The 26307-nt window shown below is 44.6% G+C and overlaps 2 protein-coding genes across 2 annotated transcripts; both read left to right on the top strand.

Annotated features, from left to right (window-relative positions):
- Positions 1 to 381: 381 nt before the first annotated feature.
- RPL35 (ribosomal protein L35) lies at positions 382 to 5766 on the top strand. Its single transcript, XM_054997131.1, has 4 exons — positions 382 to 463; positions 3561 to 3697; positions 4291 to 4372; positions 5555 to 5766. Exons 1-4 carry the CDS (start codon positions 461 to 463, stop codon positions 5702 to 5704), a joined length of 372 nt encoding a protein of 123 aa, XP_054853106.1. The 5' UTR covers positions 382 to 460; the 3' UTR covers positions 5705 to 5766.
- A 6658-nt stretch (positions 5767 to 12424) lies between these two features.
- Positions 12425 to 19539, top strand: LOC129342445 (zinc finger and SCAN domain-containing protein 23-like). Its single transcript, XM_054998217.1, has 5 exons — positions 12425 to 12513; positions 14469 to 14590; positions 15854 to 16725; positions 17966 to 18062; positions 18603 to 19539. Exons 3-5 carry the CDS (start codon positions 15952 to 15954, stop codon positions 19277 to 19279), a joined length of 1548 nt encoding a protein of 515 aa, XP_054854192.1. The 5' UTR covers positions 12425 to 12513; positions 14469 to 14590; positions 15854 to 15951; the 3' UTR covers positions 19280 to 19539.
- Positions 19540 to 26307: the final 6768 nt, after the last annotated feature.

The raw sequence follows: 26307 nt of genomic DNA, 5'->3' as shown, positions 1-26307 counted from the left end.
ATTTAGTCTGCTACATGTGTGAACTAGGTTTTATTTATTTACATTATTTATAGTCCACCTTGAAAATGCAGTACACTGATCGTGAAATAAATATAAGTATATTTTAAAAGCCAACAATGATTAATATGATATGTTGCCAAAATGCAGTCCAGCATGCATTTAATTTGCATTTATATTTAACCGCGCAGCTTAATCGTTACTGCCAAATAATTCGATTACGGTATTGAACGGCACTCAATTTTCTAACGCAGCGCTCGTGCCCAGCTCAGCTTTTTTACATGGACTAAACCATTACACCAATGGAGATGGGGAGGGGGAGGAGAGAAAGCAGTCTTGACGAAGGATTCCGCGTTTTCTCGCCCTGCGCTTTCATTGGTTGCTCCTACCCACTGGTTTCCTGTGCCTTTCCGGCTTCCGTTCTTTCCTTTTTGTGCTGTGGCTCCAGCCGTTTGCCGCAGCCATGGTAAGTGTGAGGCTGGGGGAAGCGTTGTAATCCGGCTCCATCGGCGGCGGGCAGGGGCTTTTGGGTGATGAGTGTGGAAGGGTTCGGGTGAGGAAGGCTTGGAGAACTTGGGCCGAGCTCAATGGCGGGTAGCGGCGAGAGGGCCGTTGTGAAGTGGGTGGTGGGGCAGAGTAGGCCGCACCGGGGAAGGTTTAAAGGTTTGGGAAGGAAACTGCCCTGCATTGGCCGGTGAAGGGGACGCTTGGGAAAGCCTCCCAGTTACCATAGTGGGTTGCTCCTTTCGGATTGAATGGGCTGCTCTGGAATTGCTTGTTAAGGGACGGGTGTAAGTAAGGGGTCTTTTCTGAGAGCATTTTCAGACGTTCCGTGTGCCTCTAGAAGCACCGTTGACTTGTGCATTTCCATAGCTCGACTGCGCGTTTGGTGATTTCGATGTGTATGAATGGATTCTGGGAGAATAACACCCCACGTTGGAACTTGCATTTATTTATTTTATTAACGTTGTTTATGGTCTGCTTTTCTCACTGAGGCTCAAGTCGGATCACACAGTGTGGGTCAACAATTGATGTGATGTTCAATAAACAGTGCAATAAACAGTGTATGCAAATGCCACTTTGCAGAGATTTGAAAATAAGCAGAAATCCAGAGCTGAAATAATGATGAAATAGAGCAAAAGCAATGCAGAAACTACCCAGTGGGAACATACTTACAAAAATAGACAGTGTACAGTAGCATAGTTTACAGTCCCTATCTTTACCATCTATTTGAACCAGTTCTTTGCAGTACCCACTTAGACTGTGTTTAAGCTTATTCAACTGCTAGACATATATTTTTGTTTCATATTTTAATGAGAAAATGTCTGCGCTGTGTCTCATTCAGATAAATACCAGCAACACAATACTTTGAATCTTCAGTCAGTAAATTAAAAATAATTATAGTACTTTTCATTATTCTAATATTGTTGTACAGCTAAACAAGAAGATGAGTCTCTGCCCCAAAGAGCTTACAGTATAAAATGTTCTGCGGGGGGCACAGGGAAGGCCCACAAAGACGCACAGGTGCAGGGAAGGTTTACATTTAATTACATATTCTCAAGGTTTCTTTTAAGAGGCCAAAGCCTAATAGCGGCATCATAAACGGAGTTATACCCTTGTAGGCCTATTGACTTCTAGTGACTTAGAAGAATATGTGAAGCTGCCTTATACTGAATCAGACCATGGGTCCATCAAGGTTAGAACGATGTACTCAGCCTGGCAGTGGCTCTCCAAGGTCTGAGGCAGAGGTCTTTCCCCTGACCTGATACCTGATCTTTTTAACCAGAGAGGCAGGGGGTTGAACCTGGGACTTTCTCCGTGCCAAGCAGATGTTCTTATCACTGAGCCATGGCCCCTCTGTAACTCTGTTTATGGTTGCACAGTAAAGGGCTTTGCCCAAATGATATTTATTAAAACAGTAAAAAGAAAACCTAAATTAATCAAATGCAGTCCTAAATAAAATTGTCTTCAACTGTGTCCCGAAAATTGACCAGAGAGGGGCATATGCTCCTCCATGGGAAGTTTTGCCATAATTGTGGGACTACCGCTAAAAAGGCCATCTCTTGTGTACCTAGCAGACATCTCTGGTTGATGTCAAAGGGCCTTAATTCCTGAACAGAAACATACACAAGATGATCCTTCTGATACCTTCAGATATGCAGTTACATGTGAGTGTGTTTGGGTTAGGCCAGACTTTGGTTGAGGAAGGGGAGAGACAGAAGAGTGGGGAGTACAAAAGTTTTTGTAATGTCTCCATCATAGCTCGAATTAGACTGGTTCATGGTGGGTATGTGTGTATGGTAATGGTTAAATGGAGCCACTGTACACAGGGGTAGTAAGTACATCTTGGAGCTGAGACTATGGGAAGGACATCTAAATCTATACCATTGAACTCCACAGGAACTGTCAGGTCATTGCTGGACACAGTGGTATGCTAGATTGGTCATTATGGTCATCCAGTGTTGGGTTTTGCGAGAGAATAATTTAATGATGGTGTAACAATACAAAAGTGTACCTGTACTTCCTAAATGCGATTGACATTTTTATTTCTATGTTTTATATTCCCTCTGTGCTCATTCTTCCTCATCAGAGATTTTATTTCATGTGGCTGAACACAGCAATATGGCTGGGAAATATTTGGGCACACTTTGGGAAGTTAAGCATTGCAGTTTAGGGCAGGTGCCCTCCAGCTCCCATTTTAACTGGTAATCTTGTTGAGAGAGACTGAGGTCCTACCTGGTATAGCTTAAAAAATGTGAAGGTGACACTGAGTTAAAGGTTTATGTTTGGAGGCCGTCGTCCACAAACTAGGAATGCAGGAAGCCTCCCTTGGTACCTTTTTCCACCCAGATTCTTTGGGAAGGTCACTGGGGTTGTGAACATCCTGCAGCAGTAGTGTCAGCAGCATGGACCACTTTTAAGCATCCTGCAATCCTGTGTTGCTGGACTCTGAAACTCTGACTTAAGGCAACTTAAATTGTGACTCCCAACAGTTCAGTAGTGGTTTGAGGCTTTAATGTCAAGAAGTGCAACTGAATCTGCAGAATTGCCACCAGTTCAACGAAGGGTACAGAGGTTTAGCAGGAGTCCAGGGACTGAATGCATTTCTGACACCTGCAGTCAAGGAGATGTGTGCTTGGCATTTAAAAAAACAATCTACCTCAAGATGGTGCAAAATTTCGACCCCATTTTAAATGATGCAAATTAAGCAACATTTTCATAACTTACTTTGTTTTTGTTTTTCTAGTCATGTGGTTCCAAAGATTTCAAAAACGTTAGAGATCTCAGACTCCAGAGGTCTTGGCAGACATAGCCCATTTGCTTCCAAGCACATTGTAATCAGGCTGACTAGAAACCTCACTTTTACGTGACTAGCTTTCCAGGAAGAAACGGGCGGGGGGGGCATTAAAAAATTGTAGGATGTAGTTTATTTCTAGTCTTTGGTACTAAGTTGATAAAATGATAAGGTGCTATATGGCAGTACCCCAAAGACAGAACAATGAAAGAGTACTTAACTGATGGACTTTTTGCATCCTGATTTTGTATGTTCTTTTTTTCCGCAGGCGAAAATCAAGGCCCGTGATTTACGAGGGAAGAAGAAGGAAGAGCTGTTGAAGCAGTTGGATGACCTCAAAGTAGAACTGTCCCAGCTACGTGTCGCCAAGGTGACTGGAGGAGCAGCCTCTAAACTCTCCAAGATGTGAGTCTCCTCTGCAGTTTTGCTGTTGGAACTTAGGTGTTTGGTGTTGGTGTGCGACAGCATTAGAATTTCAGGCTGCAATCACTATTGCTTGTTCCTTCTTGCATTTTTTTTTCAGAGCTTTGCAGATGATCTTGACCCTACTTTTTCCCAGCCCTACATAAAATGAATGTGAAGTTAGGATCCATTTGCAGGATCTGAAGAGCTTGGGCTGGAATAAAATTTCTTAGTCCTGAAGGTGTCACACTTTTGCTGCAACAAATTGCCCCTCAGAAACAAGTGCAGCATAGCAAAGCTCATTAGCGTAGTGTGTAACAGGCAAAGTGTATTATAATCCTTGTCATGGTTATTCTCACAATAGGAGGGATGTGATTATTTTTGCCTGTCTACAGATTGTGTTGCAGCCTTACCTGAGTTACTGGTTTGCTCATTGAGTCTGATTGAGTTGGAATTTGAAGCTTGGCCTTCCAGGTCTGAGGCCAGTATACAATTGTCCTTTGGTGGTAAAAAGGTCCAATGGGTCAAAAGAGCACAGAACTTGTGGTACTGGCACTGTTCTTTCTCCTAACCCCATCTGTCTTTGCCTTTTGCAGCCGGGTTGTTCGCAAATCCATTGCCAGAGTGCTTACAGTCATTAACCAGACTCAGAAGGAGAATCTCAGGAAGTTCTATAAAGTAAGTCTGAACCTACATTGCCTCTCGCCTATTGGTTGTAATTTTAGTGAAATAAGGGCAGAGTCAGAGCAGATCATCAGTGTCCATTTAGCCACATGCAAAGTTGAAAACTATTGCAGCTAAGCAAGCGCAAACCTGATCTGATAGTCCTTACTGTTTTTTTAAAATCCCAGAACACCTTCCATTAAGTAGATAACAGGCATATGTAGATAATCTCAGGAGAGGGAAGCTTTTTAAAAAACTGCAAGACTAACACCCAGCACTGCTCAGAACCCTGTGGATGCCGTGTGAATCTGCTCTTGCTAAAGCATTCCCCTGCTGGATAACTTTTACTGGGCCAGTAGGTCTGGGCAGTTGTCTTGTAGGTACACAGTTTCTTTTAGGCCTAGTATACTTTTGTAATGAATGTAGCTGGTTGTGAAGCTGGTGCAGAGTAGGAAACCTGTAGGATGGCTTGTGTATGGAGAAAGAGTGTAGATGGTTGATACACTGATGTAGCCTGTTGCAGCCAGCAGCTACTTCTGCAACCACAGCGGCTAGCAAAAATGCCACGATGATTGTGGCAATGACTGGGCGCGTAGCCTGGTCCACACTTAAGTTTTTCCACACAACCTTATACATAATAAGAACTTCATGACAGAAATAAGCATCTGGCTTACATGTGTGTAAGCTAGATAAGGCCTGTGGCAGTTGGGTAGATGTTATGAGGCTTGGGCTGTCTCCGTCTTGGCTCAGGTCAAGTTTAACATCAGCACCATCTGGCCCTGAGCACGTTGCAGGAACCTTTTTATATAGTGTGCAGGAGCAAGAAAATGGGTCCTTGCCCCAAAGGTATTTGCAGCCTAGAATTTGACAGTGAGAGGAGAAACAGGGAAGAGAAGGAGCAACATGGGATAAAGTAGCAGATGGAACAGATAAGTAATGTCTGTCATGCAAAGGCACTGCACATACCTGGACAAACTAAAACAAAATTTGTTTAAAAACTTTTTGTTGGAGGTGTTTTGTTTTTTTTAAGTTGGCCTGATATCAGAAGATAATCAGTAATAGAGCCAGGTTCAGGGAGAAAGGAAAAACATTTCATCGCTGAAAAGACTCTATCCTTCAGACTCCCCGCATAATGAGAGGGAACTTGAGATAGGGCTTGAAAGTCCTTTCTGAACCTGACTTCTTTCCTGTGAACAGGGAAAGAAGTACAAGCCTCTAGACCTGCGGCCCAAGAAGACGCGTGCCATGCGTCGCAGGCTGAATAAGCATGAAGAGGGTCTGAAGACCAAAAAACAACAGCGAAAAGAACGCCTGTACCCTCCTCGGAAATATGCCGTTAAAGCCTGAACTTCTGGTACACAGTTGCTCTTCTGGCTTGCTTTCTCCCATTAAAGCTGTTTTGTCTTTCATAGTTGGTGGCTTTTTTGCTAGGACTGCCTTTTGCAGATTGGAGCAGCTCAACCTGAAAAGCTTTAGCACGGGTGGGGAACCTTTCTTCTGCTGAGGGCCAAGTTTATGTTCTGTCCCGTGCAGGGAGCGCCCTTTCTTCCGCATGCGTGACATCACTCCTGGAAATGATGTTATCGCGCAGTGTGTGCGATGACATCACTTCCTGGAGTGACGTCATGCACATGGGAGAAAGGGTGCTTGCGTCCCCTTTCTCCCCGCCACCACCGCTGCAGCACGTTTGCAGTGGCGGCGGCAGCTCTGTCACCAGTGCCCCCCGCTGCTGCCACTTGCTCTCGCCGCCGTGGCACAGGCCGCTTTCGCCAGCGCTGCGGGTTGCTCTCAGCAGATGGCGCTGGCAACGAGAACAGCCTGCTTTCACCACCTCTGCCGCCTGCTCTCACAGTGCGGGAGTGCTCCCCCCGTGGAGGGGGTGCCCCAGGGAGTGCACCCCTGCCAAGTGGGTAAGTGGGAGCGGGGGATCTGCCTGGTAGTTCGCCCGCAGTGCCACCAATCGCCTGCAGCACCACCGCTCGTCTCTCTCTGCGAGCCAGTCCAAATGACTATACGGCCCATGGGGCGGACGTTCCCCACCCCTGCTAAAGCAGATGGGGAATGTCTATTCTGCTTGGATAATATTGCTGTAGAGAATATTCTGCTGTGGAGAATATTGCAACCTATAGCATATTTTGATGCATAGACATTAAAATCTAGGCCTTGAAGAACGGTATTCAGTCTGGATCTTAACAATGTGACCAAAGGAAAATTATTTTATTATATGGACTGGCTCAAATTTTGCACATTTAGGTACAACCGTTTTTAATCATCAAAGAGTAATTAAATGTAAACAGAATATACGTGCTAGCTGCAAACCTCTTATGGTACACTTTCTGGGTTTTGTGCTTGACACTGAACCAGTTGGCTAGCATTTATCCAAAAGTGTTGGTTAAGGACCTTCTCAAAAAGTCGTAAGAGGAATCAGACCACAGCCAAACACTAACTATTAATCATACTATTTAAATGCATCTTCCATGCTCAGAGGTGATACATATCAAAATACCATGTAATGGGAACAGTGAGCCAGGAAAAGCTGTCGAGCACCATGAGGACTCTCCTGTGGCATCTGGCATGCTGGGCTAGATGGGTCCTTGATGTAGTCCAGGCAGCCCCTTTTTAATTACATTGTTTACAGTTGATGCTGCTTGTATTTGCAGAAACTAGTGTACAACATTATATGAAACAGCCTTACACCAAGTCAGACCATTGGTTTACTTAGTGTAGTCTGCTCTTAAGTGGCAGTGGCTCTTCAGGATCAGCCAGAGGAAGGTAGAACTCCCAGTAGTTTTTTACTTTTTTTTTAAACGTTTAATGTAAACAATCACAAGTTCACAATATAGTTCCAAGAGAGTTAAATCTTGTAGATTAGAATTGGGTAAAAATAGAGGATCCGATCCAAGCCACACAGTCGTGTCCGACCCCCGGCTACTCCGTAGATTGTCTCCCTCCAGGCCTTTCTGTCCTATAGCGCTTCGAGAGAGATCCGCAAAGTCTCGCAGTGAAGTTTTTACAAATAGAGGATAGGTTGCAATAAAATAATATTTGATTTATATACCACCGTTCAGGAGAACTTAACACCCACTCAGAGCAGTTTACAAAATATGTCATTATCTCCGCAACAAAACACTCTGTGAGGTGGGTGGGGCTGAGAGAGCTCCAGAGAGCTGTGACTAGCCCAAGGTCACCCAGCTGGCTTCAAGTGGAGGAGTGGAGAACCAAACCCGGCTCTCCAGATTAGAGTCCCGCCCTCTTAACCACTACACCAAACTGGCTTTTGGTATTGTTTGGTAACTACAAACAATATAACTACACAAATTCCGTAATACTGAATAAAGCTCTTAAATATAATTATTTGTTTCAGTCACCAGCCGCATGGAGACTCAGTTTACATCGGTACCATGAAGGGAGTGAGTGGTGGTTAAGCCTCCTTCCCATCTCTATTTTTCTGATCTAAAACTTCTCTGGGGAGTTGCTATTTGCCCTGATTGGAAAGCTTACACCCCACCCCACCCCATACACGTTCCAGTGCTGCAATATTGATGTGAATTAGGCTCCTACATGCCTGGTAAGTTTATTTAGATCTTCACATCAGTCCTGTGAGGTTCGTTCAGCCAAGAGTGAGTTACTGGAACAAGCTCACCAGGGAGCTCCCATGACCAAGTGGGAATTTGAACCCAGATCTCCCAGGTCCTATTCTGACACTCTAGCCACTATGCTATGCTGGCTCTAGAATGGCTTTAAAAACCTGGGAGCTCCTAACACAGAATTTCAATGTACTATCTGGTTAGACCCTTTACTGGAAATAATGGGCAGGGCCCGAACTGATTTTTCCCATCCTGCTGAACAGGGTTTGGAACTTGTTATTTCTTACATCCTAGCCCAACATTTTTAGCAATTAGGGAAATCAGTCCAGTTTAAAATTTACTTTTTAAATTTTCCTTTTTTACTTTCTTTAATGAGAATTAGATTTATAGATGTTTTGTTTCTTGGCAAATACAGCCCTTCTGTTCCTATGCGGGTTTCTTCAAGGCCCCTGTTGGTTCATGGGCAGAGAATTTGAAGCTGTTTTATAATCCTTCATCTTGCTGGTTCATCTAGTATGGTACTGTCCATACTCGAGGTTGCCAACCGCAGCTTGGGAAATTCCTACAGATTTGGAAGGATGGAGTTGGGGTGGAGCTCAGCAGGGATGTGATGCTGTAGAGCCTGCGCTCAAAAATTGCCATTTCTTCCATGGGAACTGATTTCTGTAAGTCAAGCTGTAGTTCTGGAAGGATTCCAGGCCACACCTATTTATTTTTATTTTATGTATGTCATTCATAGTCCACCTTTCTCACTGAGACTCTAGATGGATTACTCAGTGTGAAATTAGTACAGTCAATATCAAGGACATTTCCATAAACAATGACATAAGGTAAATAAATGCAAGTTTACTAAGACAGCATTAGCAAGAATCCAATACAGAGTTGAAGAATTGTTGAAACAGCATAAGCAATTCTAGGACTGACATTATGAAGCGCAGATAGCTCACAGGAGCACATATTTAAAGCAACAAATAGTACGTAAGGCAACATAGTGAAGTATATGGTCACTAACTCCGTGAAGCATCTAAGATGCCCTCTTTACAATACAGCTCTCCCATCTGAGTAAAAAGCCTTTTTGAATAATTCGGTTTTGCATCGTTTCCGGAAAACCAGGAGAGTGGGGGCTCTCTTGACCTCAGGCAGATCATTCCACAGGGTAAGGGCCACCATAGAGAAAGCCCGTGTATGGGCTGCTGTTGATTTCACCCACGTACAGGCTAGCACCTGCAGGAGACCTTGTTCAAATGAGCGAAGCTGCTATGAAGGAACATAGGGAGGGAGGCGGTCCTGTAGGTATGCCAGACCAAGACCGTGAAGAACTTGATAACCAATACCTTGAACTGAGCATAGTAGCTGATACATAGTCAGTGGAGTGACAGCAGGACAGGAGTGGTCATGCTCCTGCTCGATCCTCGTAACAGTCGAACCTCAGTGTTTTGCACCAATTGGAGTCTTCTAGTTAACTTAGATGGGAGACTTATGTATAGTGCATTACAATAAGTTTTGGTGTTACTATAGCATGGATCCAAGTTGCCAGGTCAGTCATGTCAAGTTAAGCCATCTTCCAGGCTAGAGTGAGGTTGTAGAAAGCATTTTTTGAGACTGCCTTAACTTGTTTTTCTAATAGTAGCACTGGATCCAGTATAACTCCTAGGCTCTTAACTGAGTCTGCAAGGGTCAGATGAACTCCACCAAAAGTGGGGAAGTACAGTGTCTTTCAAGATCTCTACCTTCCCAACAAGCATCACTTCCATCTTGTCCGGGGTCAATTTCAATTTGTTCGTTTTCAGCCATTTCACCACAGCTGTCAGGCAGCAATCCAAGAAGATTTCTACTGCATCCTGTGGGGACCTGGAGAGCAAGATACGAAGTTGGGTGTCATCTGCATATTGATGACATCCAACTCCATAGCTGCAAATGAGTTCTCCTAGAGGTTGAATAATATGGGAAATAAGATTGCGCTCTGTGGAACCCCGCAAATTAGCTCTCATTCTGGAGATTGCTGCTCTCGAAAGGCAAGGTTGGTAAGCCTATCTATACTTGACTGGCAACAGCTTTGGAGCAACAGAGATTCCACACCCATCCTCTGGAATTCCTTTACACTGGAGCCACCCGGGATTGATCCTTGGTCCTTTTTCATGCAAAGCATTTGTGCTTCTACTGAGCTGTGGGTCCTTCCCATAACAAGATTTTAACAAAGGTATGTTTTGGGTGTAGGTGGGAAAAAAGTACACACCATTTGGAAGATCCATGTATGTATATATGACATATGGTAGGAACAGAGGTTAAAATTTCTGGAAACTGAGGCCATAAAAATGTTTTGCAGGGGTGGGGAAGCTTCAGAAGAACACATTTGGGGGGGGGGATTTCAGTAATCAAATCTAAACTTCCTGTTTAGCAATAATTGTAATTTAGCATGTAAAATCATACTGTTTGGCATAATTATGGAATTTACATGCAAAACTCAAAAAATAATCCGTACTTGGGAGAGAACTGAACTCCTGTACCCTGTTCTATCCTTGCTTATGTATCTTAGTTTTTGCCACGAGGGGTAGGAAGATTTAAAACAGAAATACAAACTTTGTAGTAAAAGGTGTCTGAAGAAAGGAGCTCTGACTTTCAAAAGCTTACACCCTGAAAATCTTGTTGGTTTCCAAGGTCCCACTGAATTCAAATCTCTTGTTTCTAGATGAAAATTTAAGATCCCCGAATCCTGCTGTTCCACCGCACACCAATGCAGATACCCAACTAAAATGATTTGAAGAAACAGTCTTGGGCAGTCACAATAATACTACCAGCATATTTGAATATCAAGCTAAAATGTTAAAACATTGAACTCTTCAATAGTGTATTATCCTACACACAGCATAATTAAGGAAATATTGGAAATACGTTGCGTACACAGGGATTATCTAATGCTGTTCATCTAACTGCTACATACTTTGAGTGAATTAAATTTTGTCTTAGAAGTTCACTTATCCCAAAAGAGAATATTTCATAGTAGTTTCTTTTTTTCAATGCTCCCAAAATTTGCACAATTTCTTGTGGGGGTGGGGATAGATATGAAAAAAAAATCCTTTTTTGGTCTCTCCCAGCTTTCATGTCACAATATGAGAAGCTGATTGACAGTGTGCCTGTTGACAACATGGTTTGCAAGAGAACAGCCAGTCGACTATTTCACCTGAAGAAGTTCCACTCCTTCTTGGTCTATGCATCGCTTGATGGCATGTTAACGCACACAAGCTTGCAGTTTGTTAGAGCAGAGCTATCTACTTGTTCAGATTGCAGATTAAGGTTAATTTTGCTTAATACAGTTTGGGTCTGATAAGAAGTTCTGCTCAATTAATTCATAACAGTTTGCAAAGTTGTTTGCTTTTGATCAAAGGAAATATAGTCCTTACGGGCAGGGTTGCTGTAAACTGACCCAGTGAGTGTCAGCCTGCCCTGGAAGAGTGGCCAGTCGGAAAGGTGTTTTATCTCCACCTTTGTATCAATTCCTTTCTCTAAGGAGCTCTGGATGATAGCTGGTTCAGAACAACAATAGGCCCTGGGCTGTTCAGTGAGCTTCATGGCTGAGAAAGGGGATTTGAATCCAGGTCTGTTATCTAGTGCATCACACTGATCCATGGCTAAGTGGCAAAGCATGCAGGAGGTCCCAGATTCACTCTAAGAGGCGTTGGGATAGTCTTTTCCCTGCCTGGAGAGCCTCTGCCAATCAGAGCACACAGTACTGAGCTGCCTGAGCCTATCAATCTGACTTGATATAAAGGAGGCTCATGTACACATGAATTACCAAGCACGACTTTTGTTGCTCAGGTTTTATGAAGACTGAACTGTCTACTCTGCGCCCCCAACATTAAACATTTTGCAACAAGAAAAGGTTATAAATCATTCAAATTAGCATGCTTTTCTGAGACTTCTGCAATGGTACCATTTTGTATAATCCTATAGCACATCTTTATTTCACCTTTCAAGGAACTCGGGACATAGTTCTTCCTTAATCTGTTTTATCCTCACAACGTATCTGTTAGGTAAGTTAGGATGAAAAATAGCAACTAGCCCAAGATCACCTAGTGAAGACAGCTGACATGAACTTTAAAACCAAGTGTTCCTGGTTTGACCCACTACACCATGCTTTCAGTTCTGGTTATGCTAGTTGTAGGCCAGGCCAGTGCTATGATAGAGTGCAGACAATCAGTCTTAAATGGTACAATTTTACTTTGTCAAAGTTCTGGCTTCTTTTAGCCATAAGAGTTAGAAGCTTGCTCCATTTTACATGAAAGCTCAGAACCGTACACAGCAAAATTCAGTGGTTTTGTGCAACCAGAGCAAATGCACAGCTCTGTGTATGGAAAACAATTGCCATCGAGTCTCCTAAAGAGTTAATGCCAAAGAGGGCTGTGTCCTAGAGAGGCCCCAGAAATAAGCAGGTGCAGGTACATGCACGTGCTTGCATGTATACACTCTCTGTGTTCATTGCCTGCAATCTGAGCTCCTTCCTGCTCCGCCCTGACCTAACTCCTGTAGTACAAGTTTCCAGCCATGCTCTTCACAGCGGCTGGCAGCTGGGTAAGTCGTCAAAGGGAATCTGGTCAACAAAGAGTGAAGCAAAGAATACAGATCTGGAGGTGAAATAAAAGAATGTCCTGGGCAGGGTGGGCGTGAGATTTCTCAGACTAGATTCATAGCAAAGGCAGTGGAACTGACAAGGGCAATGGAGCTCCCTCGGCCCAGACCAGCAAGAATGCCTTTCTGTCCATCTGTAAGAAGTGCTGAGATGCTAGCCTGGGAAACATCTTTTACCTTGCAATGCATCCCTTCTCAAAAGAGGAGGGGGCTCCTCCTGTACTTTTGTTTTATGCAGAGCTTTTTTTCAGGGGCAACGTGGTGGAATGGAGTTCCGGAACCTCTTGAAAATACTCGGCAATATTGCAAAAAAATAATATTATTTCAAAGAAGCCAGCGTGTTTCTTCCTCATTTCCCTCTTGAGAGTTCCACCACCTCTTTTCCCAGAAAAAAACCCCTGGTTTTATGTATCAGGGAACTGGGGCTGCCGCAACTTTTTTTTTTACCCTCTTCTACACCTGTAATAATAATTAAGTGCTGACAAGTCACAGTCAACCTACAGCAACCCCCATGGGCTTTTCAAGGCAACAGATGAGGACAAGCGGTTTGCCATTGTCTTCTCATCTTTCTTGGTGGTCTCCCATCCAAATACTAATCTTGGCTGACCCGGCTTTGCTGTCAAGCCTGGCTAGTCTGGGCAATTCAGGCTGCTCTCCCTTCCTTATTTTGCCTTTCCTCCAAGGAGCCCAGGGCCGCATATATAATTCTGCCTTCTTTTCTTCCTCTCCCCATTCCTCTTTTTTATCTTTGCAACAACCCTATGAGGTAGGTTAGGCTGTGGGACAGTGACCAGCCAAAGGCCACCCAGTGAGCTCTAGGGTTGAGCTGAGAATTGAACCCTGGTCTCCCCTGTGGAAGCTCAGCATTTTAACCACTATGCCCCGCTGGCTCAAAGGTACAGGAGGAGCCCTGCTTTCCTTGTGCATGGCTACCCTATTTATATTTATTCACCAGTGAAGGAATGGCACTTTGCATGTGCTCTGAGATACTCTTCTGACACAATTGTTTCATGTGTGCTAGAGCCAAGTGCTGGCATTTCAGACCATTCTTGGGCTGAAATTTGCACTCAATGCCACAAAAAATATGTTGTGGCTAACCAATGCTTAATTTAAGCCCAGGCACCTCATCTGTTGAATGTGGAAAGGTCCTTGCACAATTCCTTCTAACTCCTTTCCTTCCAGCAACTCCAGAGGAGTTAGCCGTGTTAGTCTGTAGTAGCAAAATCAAAAAGAGTCCAGTAGCACCTTTAAGACTAACCAATTTTATTGTAGCATAAGCTTTCGAGAACCACGTTCTCTTCGTCAGATGCATCTGACGAAGAGAACGTGGTTCTCGAAAGCTTATGCTACAATAAAATTGGTTAGTCTTAAAGGTGCTACTGGACTCTTTTTGATTTTTCCAGCAACTGAGACTCACTGTCTTACTTTTGTGCATAAAATTCCCTCCCACTCATCTAGCCCCTCTGCCTGGCTTGCAGAAATTCCACAAATGCAGCATCATATGCTAAGTTTCTGGGTGTCAGATTGTAGTTAAAGGCACAAGAGACCAATTAGCAACTCTAATTGTATGATGTCTCTGCAGTCCTCAGCTGACCATAAAAGGGATCCCCACCCCACCCCCATCTATACTACTGTTGTTCCTTAAAGCTATGCGGAACTGGGCTGCAGTCTGAGACCAAAGTGGTTTGTTAGTTCCTCCTTCCTGGTTCCTCTTGGAAATGAGTGTCTGAAACTTACAAGCTGTTTCTGGCAACACAGTTCCTTGTTCACTGAGAACTTTACTAAAAAAGTGGCCTTTTTGAGAAGTGGGATAGGAATGAAACTTGAAGATCTAACAGAACCTTCATCAATATTTCCTGAGAGCTGAAACTCACTCCTTTCTCCTGAATTAAAATTAGAGGCACAAAAGGCACAAGAGTAAAAATTGCACAAGTGACTCTTCTGAGCATGTTACCAGATTGTAAGGAAGTGAGCCCAGAGCAGTGACATGCAGAGCTGCAATGAACAGCCACCTCTGAAGGTAAGTCATTTTACTTTCTTTTTGCATTGGGAATGAATGAATGAATTTATCCAATCATACCTGATGCAGAATGAGCAACCCATGCTGAAGGCTTACTGGAAGGAGAAAAAGACCAGAGCAAGCTGGGTTAATCATGCAGAGACACAATGGGCAGCCTCCTCTTTAAAATGGTTCTTTAGGGTCACAAGCTCTGTTCATTATAGGGCAATGTGTGAAGACCACATCAATTCAGTGGTTAAGTGAGGACTGGGGGCTCAAATCCAGCAAGCAGTTTTGTCCTCCAAAGCGATGTCACCAACTCCAATCCGTGTATGAGAACAGGCTGCTTGTACTCAGTGCTGGGGGTCTGAGATGCTCTTTAACATTACCTCAGAGGATAAAAGATGTTTTGCAGTTGGCCTATGGCTCAATGTAAGCCCTGGAAGTAGGAACCGTGAGGACAAATTTACAGGGTCAACTGACTTTGGAGGGGAAAGTGCTGGAGACCTGGGAATTTTAAATATCTGTTAATTCACATTTATTCAGGTTAAGAGGTTATCAAGCAAAGGTGAGAAATGAGCTCCCAAACAGCAGCATTCCAAAACCACAACAACACCTCTAAGGCCCCAGGTTTATTTCTCTCGGCTTCTTTAAAAGATAATTGCTTTTTTCTACTATTTTAGCTCACTGAAGAATGAAAGAAGAGTCCTGATGGATCAGACTATTCTGTCCAGCATCATATTTCCCACAACAACCAACCAGATGTCACTGGGAAGCCTAAAGGCAGGGCATGTAGGCCAATGCCTCTTCCAGTTATTGACCCCCAAGCAGTATTCAGAAGCACACTGCCTCTGAATATGGAGGGTCCCCATAGCCATTTGTCTGGTCTCCTTAAAACTAGTAACCATTATCTTGTGACAGTGAGTTCCACAAGTTAACTATATGTCATGTGAAGAAGTACTTTATTTCGTTGGTCCCAATTCTACTGCCCATTAACTTGATTGAGTGAGCCTGAGTTCTGGCATTATGGGAGAGGGTGACCTTTCTCCAGACGATGCAAAATAATCTGTCATGGTCTCACTTAGTTTATCTTTTTGTTCAACTGAAAAGGCCCAACTCTTCATAAGGAAAGTGATCTAATCCTTTAATATAGTTTGGTTGCTTTTTATCCATATCTTTCCCAGTGCTTGATGAATACATTCCCCCCCCCCACCGCACACCAAAGCCCAAACTCAAATTCTGTCATGCTGCTTACAGGTCCTGAATCTCCAATTTGTTTTCCAGGTATTATGAACTTTATCAGTTGAGGGAAGGGCTGGAGAAATCATTTTGGAGCTCCAAGTGTCGAGAAGATTCCAGTTTAGACTAACCTCCATGATCTCATGGAAAACAAAATGGCTGCTGAACTGCTTGTCCAAGGTCTCTCCTTCCAAGCTCAACTAGAGCACAACATTGAAAGAGAAGAGCAAGTGCAAGCAGGCCTCCACTGCGGGAAGGTGGAAAGGGCAGTCTTTCTTGACGAGCTTTTGGGGTTGGGGTTACCACAAGCTGTGAATGAGGAACATACCAAAAGGGTAGCACTTCAGAACTGGGAAGCCCAACAGACAAAAGCGCCACAAATCCCCATCACCCCAGCTTGGAACAACTTTCAGCCACCTCTGTTAACCCAACAGGATGATATTGAGGCTTACTTGGGCACCTTTGAGCGTGTGGCTGAGGCCTGTCAATGGCCTCGGGAAGAGTGGGTGACCCGGCTTGCACCAGCCCTCAATGGAAACTTCCAACAGGTCACACATGTCCTGAATGCCTGTGATGTAAAGGACTATGAGGCACTGAAAGAGGCCATCTTGAAAACACATAATATCACTGCTGAGACATGGCGCCAGCGCTTCAGGCAGTTCTGCTACCCAGAGGCCAAGCGTCCACTGGAGGTTTGTGGTCAGCTCCGGGAACTTTGTTACCAATGGTTGAGGCCAGACACACACACAAAAGAGCAGATCCTGGACCTCCTGATTCTGGAACAGTTTCTGACCATCTTGCCAAAGGAAACCCAGAGCTGGGTCAGGGGTCAAGGCCCTGAAACATGTACCCAGGCAGTAACCCTGCTAGAGGTTTTCCTGCTGAAGCAACAAGAGGCCAAAAGATGGGAAGGACAGGTAAGAACAGAGCAATGTCTTTGGAGAATGGAGGGTGGGAGATGTTTTTCTTGTTTGTAGAGGTCTTCGCTTGTGCTACAGAACCAACGAGACAGGCAGGAATTCACCTGTGTTCATACTTTTGCAAGTAAGAAAACCACCCATAATCCTTGTCCAAACAATCGCAGTCCATGATCAGACATTGTGTAATTCAGCTTGGATTCCTCAACTCAGAGTTGGGGAATGGGAAGCAGAACTTGGATTTACTATTATAGTTGTTGTTAATTATATACCCAAGGGCAGATCCAACATCCCAAACTGTCCCTACCATTCCCTTCTCAATATCAGCTGATTTTTGTTTAGGGCTGCAGCTCACTTATGTTCCTGAAATGCTACGTCTGGGCCACAGGGGACCATTTCAGGAAGCTTAGTGGGCTGCAATGGGAGGGTGGAGGTAGAGTTCAGTTATGTCGACTATAACTGAACTTGAGCTCCAACCCATTCCCTTTATTGGTCTATCTCAGAACCATAATCTAGGATATAAATATTCTCCAGAAATTTTCTCCGGACTTGATATTAGGCAAATAAATACATAAATAAAATGGGGGGGGGGGCGCTAGGCATGCTACGATGTTGTTAACCATGCCAGGGAGTATTACTAGGCTTGACAGAGGCCCCAAGTCTTAATATGAAATTATTTGGGAAGACATAATCAGGACTGCAATGCTAAGGATAATTATCAGAATTGGTGTAGTGGACTGGCATTGTTGGGCAGCTGCCAAGGACCATGCAAATATACTTCACAGTAACAGGGTTTGCACCTCGCCTTATCTGCCTGGGTGGTGGCATCGGTCCTGCCAACACCAGAGGGGGGAATGATGGCTCCTCTTCTTCCTCTTCCCCTGCCAGATATTCATCCACTGTTGGCTCACCTGCCTGAATGAGCCATGATATCAGCCATCACCACCTAGAGGGAAAAGACACCGAGGGAGCAGTGGCTGCTTCTCTTAGCAGTGGTGGCTGTCATCATGCCTGCACTTCATAGAGTAATGCACAAAAGACTATGCCCTGCTCTGAGCATCATATGAACTAGGCAGAGACAGTGGTGAGGTAGGAAGAAATGTTAAGGCAGAAGCCAAGGCGAACTTTTGCAGAATGTGACTCTGTTTTGCTTGCAGCTGCTGAGTTTAAGGCACATTCTTCCCCCCTGCTCTGCTTGGAATATTCACTCAACTCAGGTCTGGCACCTTGTTTGTTCTAGGAGCTAGTCACAAATTCACATGAAAAACAGCCAGATGTATCCGGATCTGCTTGCCAAGAAGATGGACAAGAGAGTGGGGTTGATAGCAGCTTGCAAGGTAAGGATCCAGACACTCTTTGATGTTCGGTTGTTGTAACTTCTCAGGAATAGCCTCAAATTAGGCTCCTCCTTTCCCTGGTACTTGAAATTCTAGGTATGCCATGCTCATAAATAATCTGTACATCTGATAAGAGTGAGAGGTTGGCCTCCAGCTTCCCTCAAGATAAAGGATAGGCAGAAACATACCAGAGCCCAGCTGAAACAAACGTGCGTTCCACAGTGATATCCTCTACGATTCTTCATGTCAAATCATCTCCAGCTGTTCTTCAAATGTTCTCCAAATATTTTACATCAGAGCTTGATGATATTTGATATCTGATTTTTAATGTTTGATATTATTCAACAACTCATATTCATTAGTATTTGGAATTAATATTTGATAATGACTTGCAGTGGTGTTTAGCATTAGGCAATATGTGATTGCTGAGCACTCATATAAAACATTGCCTTTCCCTCCCCCAATAACCACTGAATTCCTGAAGTGCCCTTTTTCAGAAAAGTGAAATGAACAGAATCATACTTGGTTTTCTTTCCACAGATGTTGGAATGATTCCCAGTGAAAAAGGGGTGCAGACTCCCTTGAAGGATAAGACAGATGAACCACAAAGGAGCTTGCAAGCTGTACACATGGGTGATCTTGTACAGAATCGTGGCCAGGGGAGAATGGGGGATGGCCAGGTCAGAGCAGCAAATGATCAAAACAGACTTCCATCAACAATGGACAAAAACATTTCTGCAGCTTATCATGATCTAGGACACCACAAGATTCAAGATACTGGTGTGGGCACAGGAACAAAATCAAGTATAACTAGACAGCTCAGCAAGAACTTCGGCAGGCAAGCAGAACTTTTCAGAGACAAGAGAATGCACCCTGGGGATAAACCGTATCAGTGCACTAAGTGCAGGAGGAGATTCAGCGAAAGCACAGCTCTTCACCAGCATCTCAAAAGCCACTCTGCTGAGAAACGATACCAGTGTACTGAGTGCGAGATGCGCTTCCGGCAGAGCTCAGACCTCATCAAACATCAGAGAATCCACACAGGGGAGAAGCCATACCAGTGTCAGGAGTGTGGGAAGAGGTTCAGTCTGTGCTCGGCTCTCTACAGACACTGCCGGGGACACTCTGGGGTGAAACCATTTCAGTGCAAGGAGTGTGGGAAAGGGTTCACACGAAACTCTAGTCTAGCACAGCACCACCGACTTCACAAGCGGTAGAACTCAGTATCAGAGGATGCAGTTCTGGAATGGGTGTCCTTCAAGGTTTTGTGTGTATTCTATGATCTCGCTGTGCAAGCATTGTCAAGTGCAGGTTCCAGCAACCCGAGGATCAGGTTCAATTTCAATTTCAAAAAACAGGTTTTTAGCTCTAAAGTCTGTGAAATTATGCTTCAAGGTATGCAGGAAGCCCTTAACAAAAAGTGACCTTCATAGCTCTTTATATTAAATGGAAGCAGAAATTAAGCACAATAAACAAATCTGCAACCAGTACACAGTGTTTATTTATTGATGATGAAGTTAATTTCCTCTGACACTCAGGACCCAAAGTCATAAAAATATTGCAAAATTATCAGCAATATCAGTCAATAGCAGCAGTAGATTAAAGTAGTTTTAAAAACACGGAGATAGAAACAGTATTCAAAAATAGTTATCGACACTGACTATCAAAAGAAGCAACAGATTAAAATGGAACCAAGGTAACAATAGCAGCCATTTCCTCTGCCCTTGTCCGTGCAGAATCCTTCCCACTCCCCCCATAGGCTTTTTAAAAAAATCAACAACTGAATATTGTTATAACAATCTGTATCAAGTTCTCCAAATTCCTCTAATTTTTTTAAAGTAAGTCTCTTGCCCCTTTCATTGCAGAGATGCACCTTTCGCCTATAAGCCTTTCCCCTATATCTTCTCATGGGATTTAAACAAACGCTGGGGATTTGGAGAGCCTGATAGCACAGATTATTATAATGTTATAACAATATTCAATCACTGTTAAAAAAAATGAAAAAGCCCCAGTGACAGGAACTGGAACAGAAGACCTGCCTCTTGGAAACCTGTTGCAGCTGGTGTTGTAAGGGAAGCCACCTGAGCAACAGGGAAACCACACAAGACTGTCCTCGATCTCATACAAGACGCATCTTCAGTCCCACCTGCATTAGATAAGCTTTTGAATTTTTAAAATTGTCTATATCCCATTGTATGCAAATCAGGCACAAAAGTAACGAATGATTTATTCCTGTTCTGTAAGACCCTAAACTAATATTGTGTTAATGTGAGTTTTATACTTACTGATTTTATGATGTTGGGTTATTTTTATGGCATGAATGCTGTCGCTATCTCTCACGCACATGCACGCACACACACCTTTGATGCACTGATGTTACTAGTGTCCACAGCAACGTTGCAAGCTTTACAAGTGAAGAACAGTGTATACTTGTTTGTTTCAGCAGGTGAGTGGCTAGTTTAACAAAAAAGCCTGTGCCACTTGGTACCTTAGGACTTGCCTGCTCCTAAATCCAGCCCTGCTTTCCTAGATCCCTCTGCTGTCTAGAGAAACAGGATGCTGATGCCTTCATAGATCCAGAGGAGTTAGCCATGTTAGTCTGTAGTAGCAAAATAATGAAGAGTCCAGTAGCACCTTTAAGATTAACCAAGTTTATTGTAGCATAAGCTTTCGAGAGCCACAGCTCTCTTTGTCAGATGCTTTCTGTTATTGTACAGAAGAAGACATTGCATTTCGTCACCTGGCATTGCGTAGTGGTTAAGAGAGACGGCTACCAATTGGGTCCCTGGTTCAAAACTCACCTCCGCCACCAACTCACTAGGTGACCTTAGGCAAATCACGCTCCCTTAGCATCAGCTTCCCCCATCTACAATTTGGTGGATAGTTATAGTGTCCTACCTTACAGAGCGGTTGTGAGGAAAGCAACAGATAAAGTGAAAGGCTTTGACATCCTTAAAGTGCTACACAGATGCTAACTAGGATTATGAGGGGAAGATTTGTTCTCATCCTTACATGGCAGGGTGCCAAAATTCTTCTGCACAATCATGTCTTCCTTGAATGTGGCTGCCTTTCAATTTTCCCCAGTTCAGTCCTGGGTAAAGGATCCAGCATTGGGGAATGGCCGTTCTTTTCCTGAAACCCTGGCTGTTAAAGTAAACAATACTGAGCTAGGGGAACCAATAGCATGACTCAGTGTAAGGCTATTCCAACTGTTTATTAATGCAAATTTTTAAAGCTCTCTTGCAAGAACAGGGCTGTGCTACTTTTTCCTGAAGGCCAAATTCAACTGGACATCTGAGCGCTTCTTACTTTGTGGCTGCTCTGGGATTATAGATGCCTTGTCCAGTAGGCTGAACACGCTGAATGTGCAGAGGAGAGCAGATATTAACAGAGGACTTAACCCAGAGAATGTGGGTTTCCCAGGCCCCCGTCTGAAAGAGAAGCATAGGAGGACAACTGAGCATCTGTACCTTTCAATCGCTTTACAGAAGATGCATTTTGAGAGGTGCAGCTTCTCCCCAGCACCAGCTGAAATCCCCTTCTCAGTATAGTGTTAAAGCCAGCACTAGAATGCTAGAGCACTGTTCACATTACAGTAAACACATCCTACGTGTACATGTGTAGACCTGTTCATAAGAGTCAGTGAGCATTCTCTTTACAAAAGAAGACCAGAGACAGATACCTGGGTAAATGTGGGCTTTACAGCTGTACTTGAATGTAACATAAGAATTATTCAATGTACAGAAAAATCAAGAGTGCACTGTTGGTGGATTGTACACATGTTCACTGTAACCAGTGAACAGGCTGTACAAGACAGACCCACATTGAGCTATATCCCAAGACCAAGGCTGCCAACTTAGTTATGTGTGTGTGTTTTGCTAGCAGAGCTCCTGAGCCTAGTATGAAGGAACTAGGTGAAGCTCTTCCTGATCTGAAGATGAAATGACAGGAAAAGCCCCTTCTGTTGTATTTCTGCAGTGCAAAACTGGCAGGAAAAGACAGCAGCTCTATCAGAGCCTGTGATAGGCCAGGGAAAAGCAGGATTTAACAGTCCATACCCTCACAGTGAGACCCAGTCTGATCCCTGGAGAGGAGTTTTCTCTCAACTCCTAGGGTACAGGAGGGATGCTAATTCTTGCCAAATGTGGTCTGGCAAGTCACATCTGGCAGGCAGAAACCGTTGCTTGTTTGATTCCCACTTCCTTTTTCTGCAGAGCCTGTAATAACATGAGGTTGAATCCAACAGGCTTTTCCACTCCTTGAAAAAGGGAGGGGGGGTCTCTTGCCAAATTGTTATGCTGAGGATCATGGGAAATGCAGAGACTGGGGACTGGAGTAAGGAAAGGATTCAGTAGGATTGAAAAAGCTGGCTTGATCCAACCCATGCTAATGGCAGTGCTATAGCCAGGGAAAACACGCTCCCACCTAGTGCATCAATAATTTTTTAAAAACCCAGCCATCTTAGTCTGTGATTCAATAGCTTCCTCTCCTGTTATGCTCCACCGCATCACCGCTGTTCATCTGAACCGAGCCTTTTAAAGATTCCCTCCTGCAGACAAGTAAGACCTTTTACAGCAATTGCTGGAGCCTTTTTGGTTGTGGCCCCTTCCTAGTAGAACAACTTACCCGGGGAAGTCAGAGAAGCCTCCAAAGTCCTTATCTTGCCCAGAATTTGAGGGGGAGGGGAGCTTTCTCACAAACTAAGATGTGTTCTTCATATTGTTTTATAGACGATTGTTATTTATTAGCCTGAATTGTGATCCGAGTTATCTTGAGAAAGGTAGGTGATGAATGCAAAGAATTAAAGCTTCTTTTTTCAAATAAGGACATTAGTTCTGCTTTCTAGTTGTTTCAGATGAACATGTTGCAAAGACATACGAAGGTGAATATAGTTTATTATTCATCTGTTCCCTTTTGTCCGGAGACAACTCGGAAATTATTGTTATTGGGGGCAAGTAATGCCTTCCTACCTTATGGTCCATCTTAAGGTATAAATGGGCCAACCTGGACCCAGTCAAAGTGTGCAGCTTTCCTGGGATCCCTGGGAAGGCTGACACCCTCAGAGCCAATCTGAGCATTTCTGCATGAGCGCTGGAGTGCAGTCCAGTTCTAAAAGTTTCTTTTGTGAACCCGACGATCCTTTCCTTGAAATGTCCCCAGGAAACGTGGTAGCCCTCCGGGTGGATTGGCCATTAAAATCACTGGGGAAATTGCTGGGGGGCTACCGCTCAGCTGGCTGGGGGCTGGGACGAGCAGTGGCACCAGGGCTGCTGGGGGCAGGCAGAGGGAGGTGGGCAGCGTGGCCAAGGAACCTCAAGGCCTGGTTGGGTTGCAGCTCTGTTGCTGAGAGACCTCCAGGGGCAATGGGGCTGGGCGAGAACAAGCCCGGGCTGCCCCCTCTGGCAGTCGCAGCTCCTCCTTGCCCACCACCCTCCCCGCTTGCACCGCTTTTGCCTGCCTCGGCATCCCCCTCCCCGCCCCGCAGTCCCGCCTCAGTAGCTGAGCGAGTGCCGGGACAGGCTGCAGAGACCCCCCCTCCCAACACTGGGCAGCCCCCCGGGGGGAATCACAAGGGGGGGGGGCTGCTGTTCTTCCTCCCATCTTGCCTGAACTGCTTTGCCCCATGCCGGGAGGGAGCAAGAAGACCGCAAGAAGCGCACGAGGCCGGAGCAGGCTCCTAGCAAGCGACCGGGGCAGAGCGGAAGACAGACTCGCGTGTCCGGCTGCCCTCCTCCGCTGCCCTCTCTTTTCCTTCTAGTCCCTGCTCGGCTCCAGCCGCAGGCCTTCCGCGCCCGCCCACCCGTGCAATCGCAGGCTGCGCCCCCAAAGTGGCTGCCACCCCCCGCTTCTTGGTGATCGGGATTTCTGGATCAGGAGGCTCCAGCCTTCCTGGTCTTTTGCTGGGCGTGCCGCTGGGAGTGCACGATCCGTGGGATGAAGGTTGCCAACCGCCCGGGGCGAGGAGGCGGCCGGCCCGTCCCTTTAACTGAGGTTCAGTATGCAGAAATGGGCGTTTCTTTCCATGGCATGGAGCTAAGTAACATCACCCGACAATTGCTGCCGCTCAAACTGATATTACAGGGACAGCTCGAGGGACCCGTTTAAAAGCTGGCAACCTACACGGCAGTCTAAAGTTCTGCATGGTAGAACTTTCCCATTTCTTTGGCATGGCTTTATAGTCCGACGGAGCTCGACCGGGCTTTCTCTTCACTAAGTGACTTTAGGATTTTGCACTTAGAGCAAGCCTAAGCAGGTCTACTTGGAAATCAGTTTCATGTTATTCAACAGGGCTTACTCCCAGGAAAATATTATTAGGATTGCAATCTCAGTCACTACCCATGTCTGCTTATTTCAACAACAAAATGGGGAAAAGAAAAACGAGTTACACCCATGACAAAATTAATGGAGAGTATTCTGAAATAGGATGGCACTTTTCCCTAAATGTTTGGAATAACTTTATAGAAGTACAGCAGCTTCCTCTAAGTTTGCTGGTAAAGTCCATAAATAGATTATTGGATAAATTTGGGTAAATATTGGGTAAATTTTGTCTGTTTCCTTAGTTAATACTGTTTGGAACCCCCCACCTTTTATAATGCTACTTTTAGGGCCAAACTGCCCTGGCTTGAATGGTCCAGGTAGCCCAAACTCACCTGAAGCTAAGCAGGATGAGCCCTGGTCAGTATCTGGAAGGGAGACCACCTAGGAAGGCCAGGGTTGCTGTCTAGAGGCAGGCAATGGCAAGGCTCTTGCCTTGAAAATCTCATGAGGTTGCCATAAATTGTCTGTGACTTTACAGCACACACACACACACACAGAGGGCCAAACTAGATGTGATAAAGTCTGACCGGTGGATGACACTGCATTTTAAATTCATTTGGATGCAACAAACATTTACACAGCTAATAGACTATGTTTCAGTACGCTTGTCTTTATATGCAGGTATTTGAATTTACAACAATATATTTTTCCTGGTCTGTAGAATACTGTAGATATGCAAAGAACAAACTATGCCTGCCCTTTGTTGAACATTTCTGAGGAAATTTGCATGCCCCTAACTCCAGGGTTCATTCCACTGAAGGCCTGGAGGAAAAGTGAGCTGGTTGTGAAAGTCGAAGAGGACCGAAGAAAGAGGAAGCCATGAGGCTACACTCGCTTGATGCAGGGAACTCTTGCACTGGTGAGTCTTTAGTTAACTATATATGGTGTCTTGGGGTGGAATAGCTACAGCATCCATTTAATAAGTTGACAACCTTCTTATTGCTCCAATTTTAGTCTGGCTGCACTTCCGGCAGATAAAAGTGAAACTCTCAGTTAGAGCTAGTTGCTAGATTCTGTCTTTTGTCTCAGGTTTCACCTTCTACTCTCTGGCTGCCTGGATAGTACTGGAACCTCCTTCTTCTGTTGCTGTTGGAATATCTGTGTTTAAAAGTGATATAACAGGCAGAAATTCAACTGATGCAGTTTAAACAGCCATACTTCATCTGCTGAATTTCTGTCTGCCACACTGTTAACTCTGGCCTTTCCTTGTTAAATCCTTGGCCTGTCTCCTCCTCAGCTCTGACCCATCCCAGCTGACTACCTTTTCTACTCCTCCAGATCATCTTTTATCTTTGGCAACAATGAATGCAGCAGCCAATTTTTCAGCTTCCCACTGTTGTTTTAAACAGTGGTTTGATCCACAGCTATCAGTAGGTAAAAACTTTCTGCAACACAGAAATAAACATTATTAGTTTCTCATTCCTTCCCATCATGCCATTCTTAGGCGGGCAGCTACAGGGGCTGGCTGAAAAAGATGGTGGTGACGCTTTTGGCAGCCTCAGCCCTTCAAGATGGTGAGAATTTGAAAAAAGGATACATGTATGCATTGTTCACGACGGGCCATCTTGAATGCCCTCACTGCTGTTTCACTGGAGGTGGGCCAAAAGCCAGTGTGATCTGCTGCTGTGGTTTTAACTGAGGTTTGATAGTGGAAAGTACTGTCAACTCACAGCCGATGTATGGTGACTCCTCATGGGATTTTCAAGGCAACAGACAAACAGAGGTGGTTGACCATTGCCTGCCTCTACATGGTAAGCCTGGACTTCCTTGATCGTTTCCCGTCTAGGTACTAACCATACCTAGAAATTATCAGGTGACACTTTTTATTGCATTGCTATTCAATCTTAGCAGCTCTAGATTGCTACGGAGAAATTAGCTGGTGAGGGTCAGCCACAGGAGCTGCTTCAAATGCTGACAACTTAACTGG

This window comes from Eublepharis macularius, chromosome 14 (genome assembly GCF_028583425.1).
Source record: "Eublepharis macularius isolate TG4126 chromosome 14, MPM_Emac_v1.0, whole genome shotgun sequence".
In the NCBI taxonomy this organism is placed as follows: domain Eukaryota; kingdom Metazoa; phylum Chordata; class Lepidosauria; order Squamata; family Eublepharidae; genus Eublepharis; species Eublepharis macularius.
Note: the sequence above shows the minus strand (reverse complement) of the source record. Positions and strands in the feature narration are given on the sequence as shown.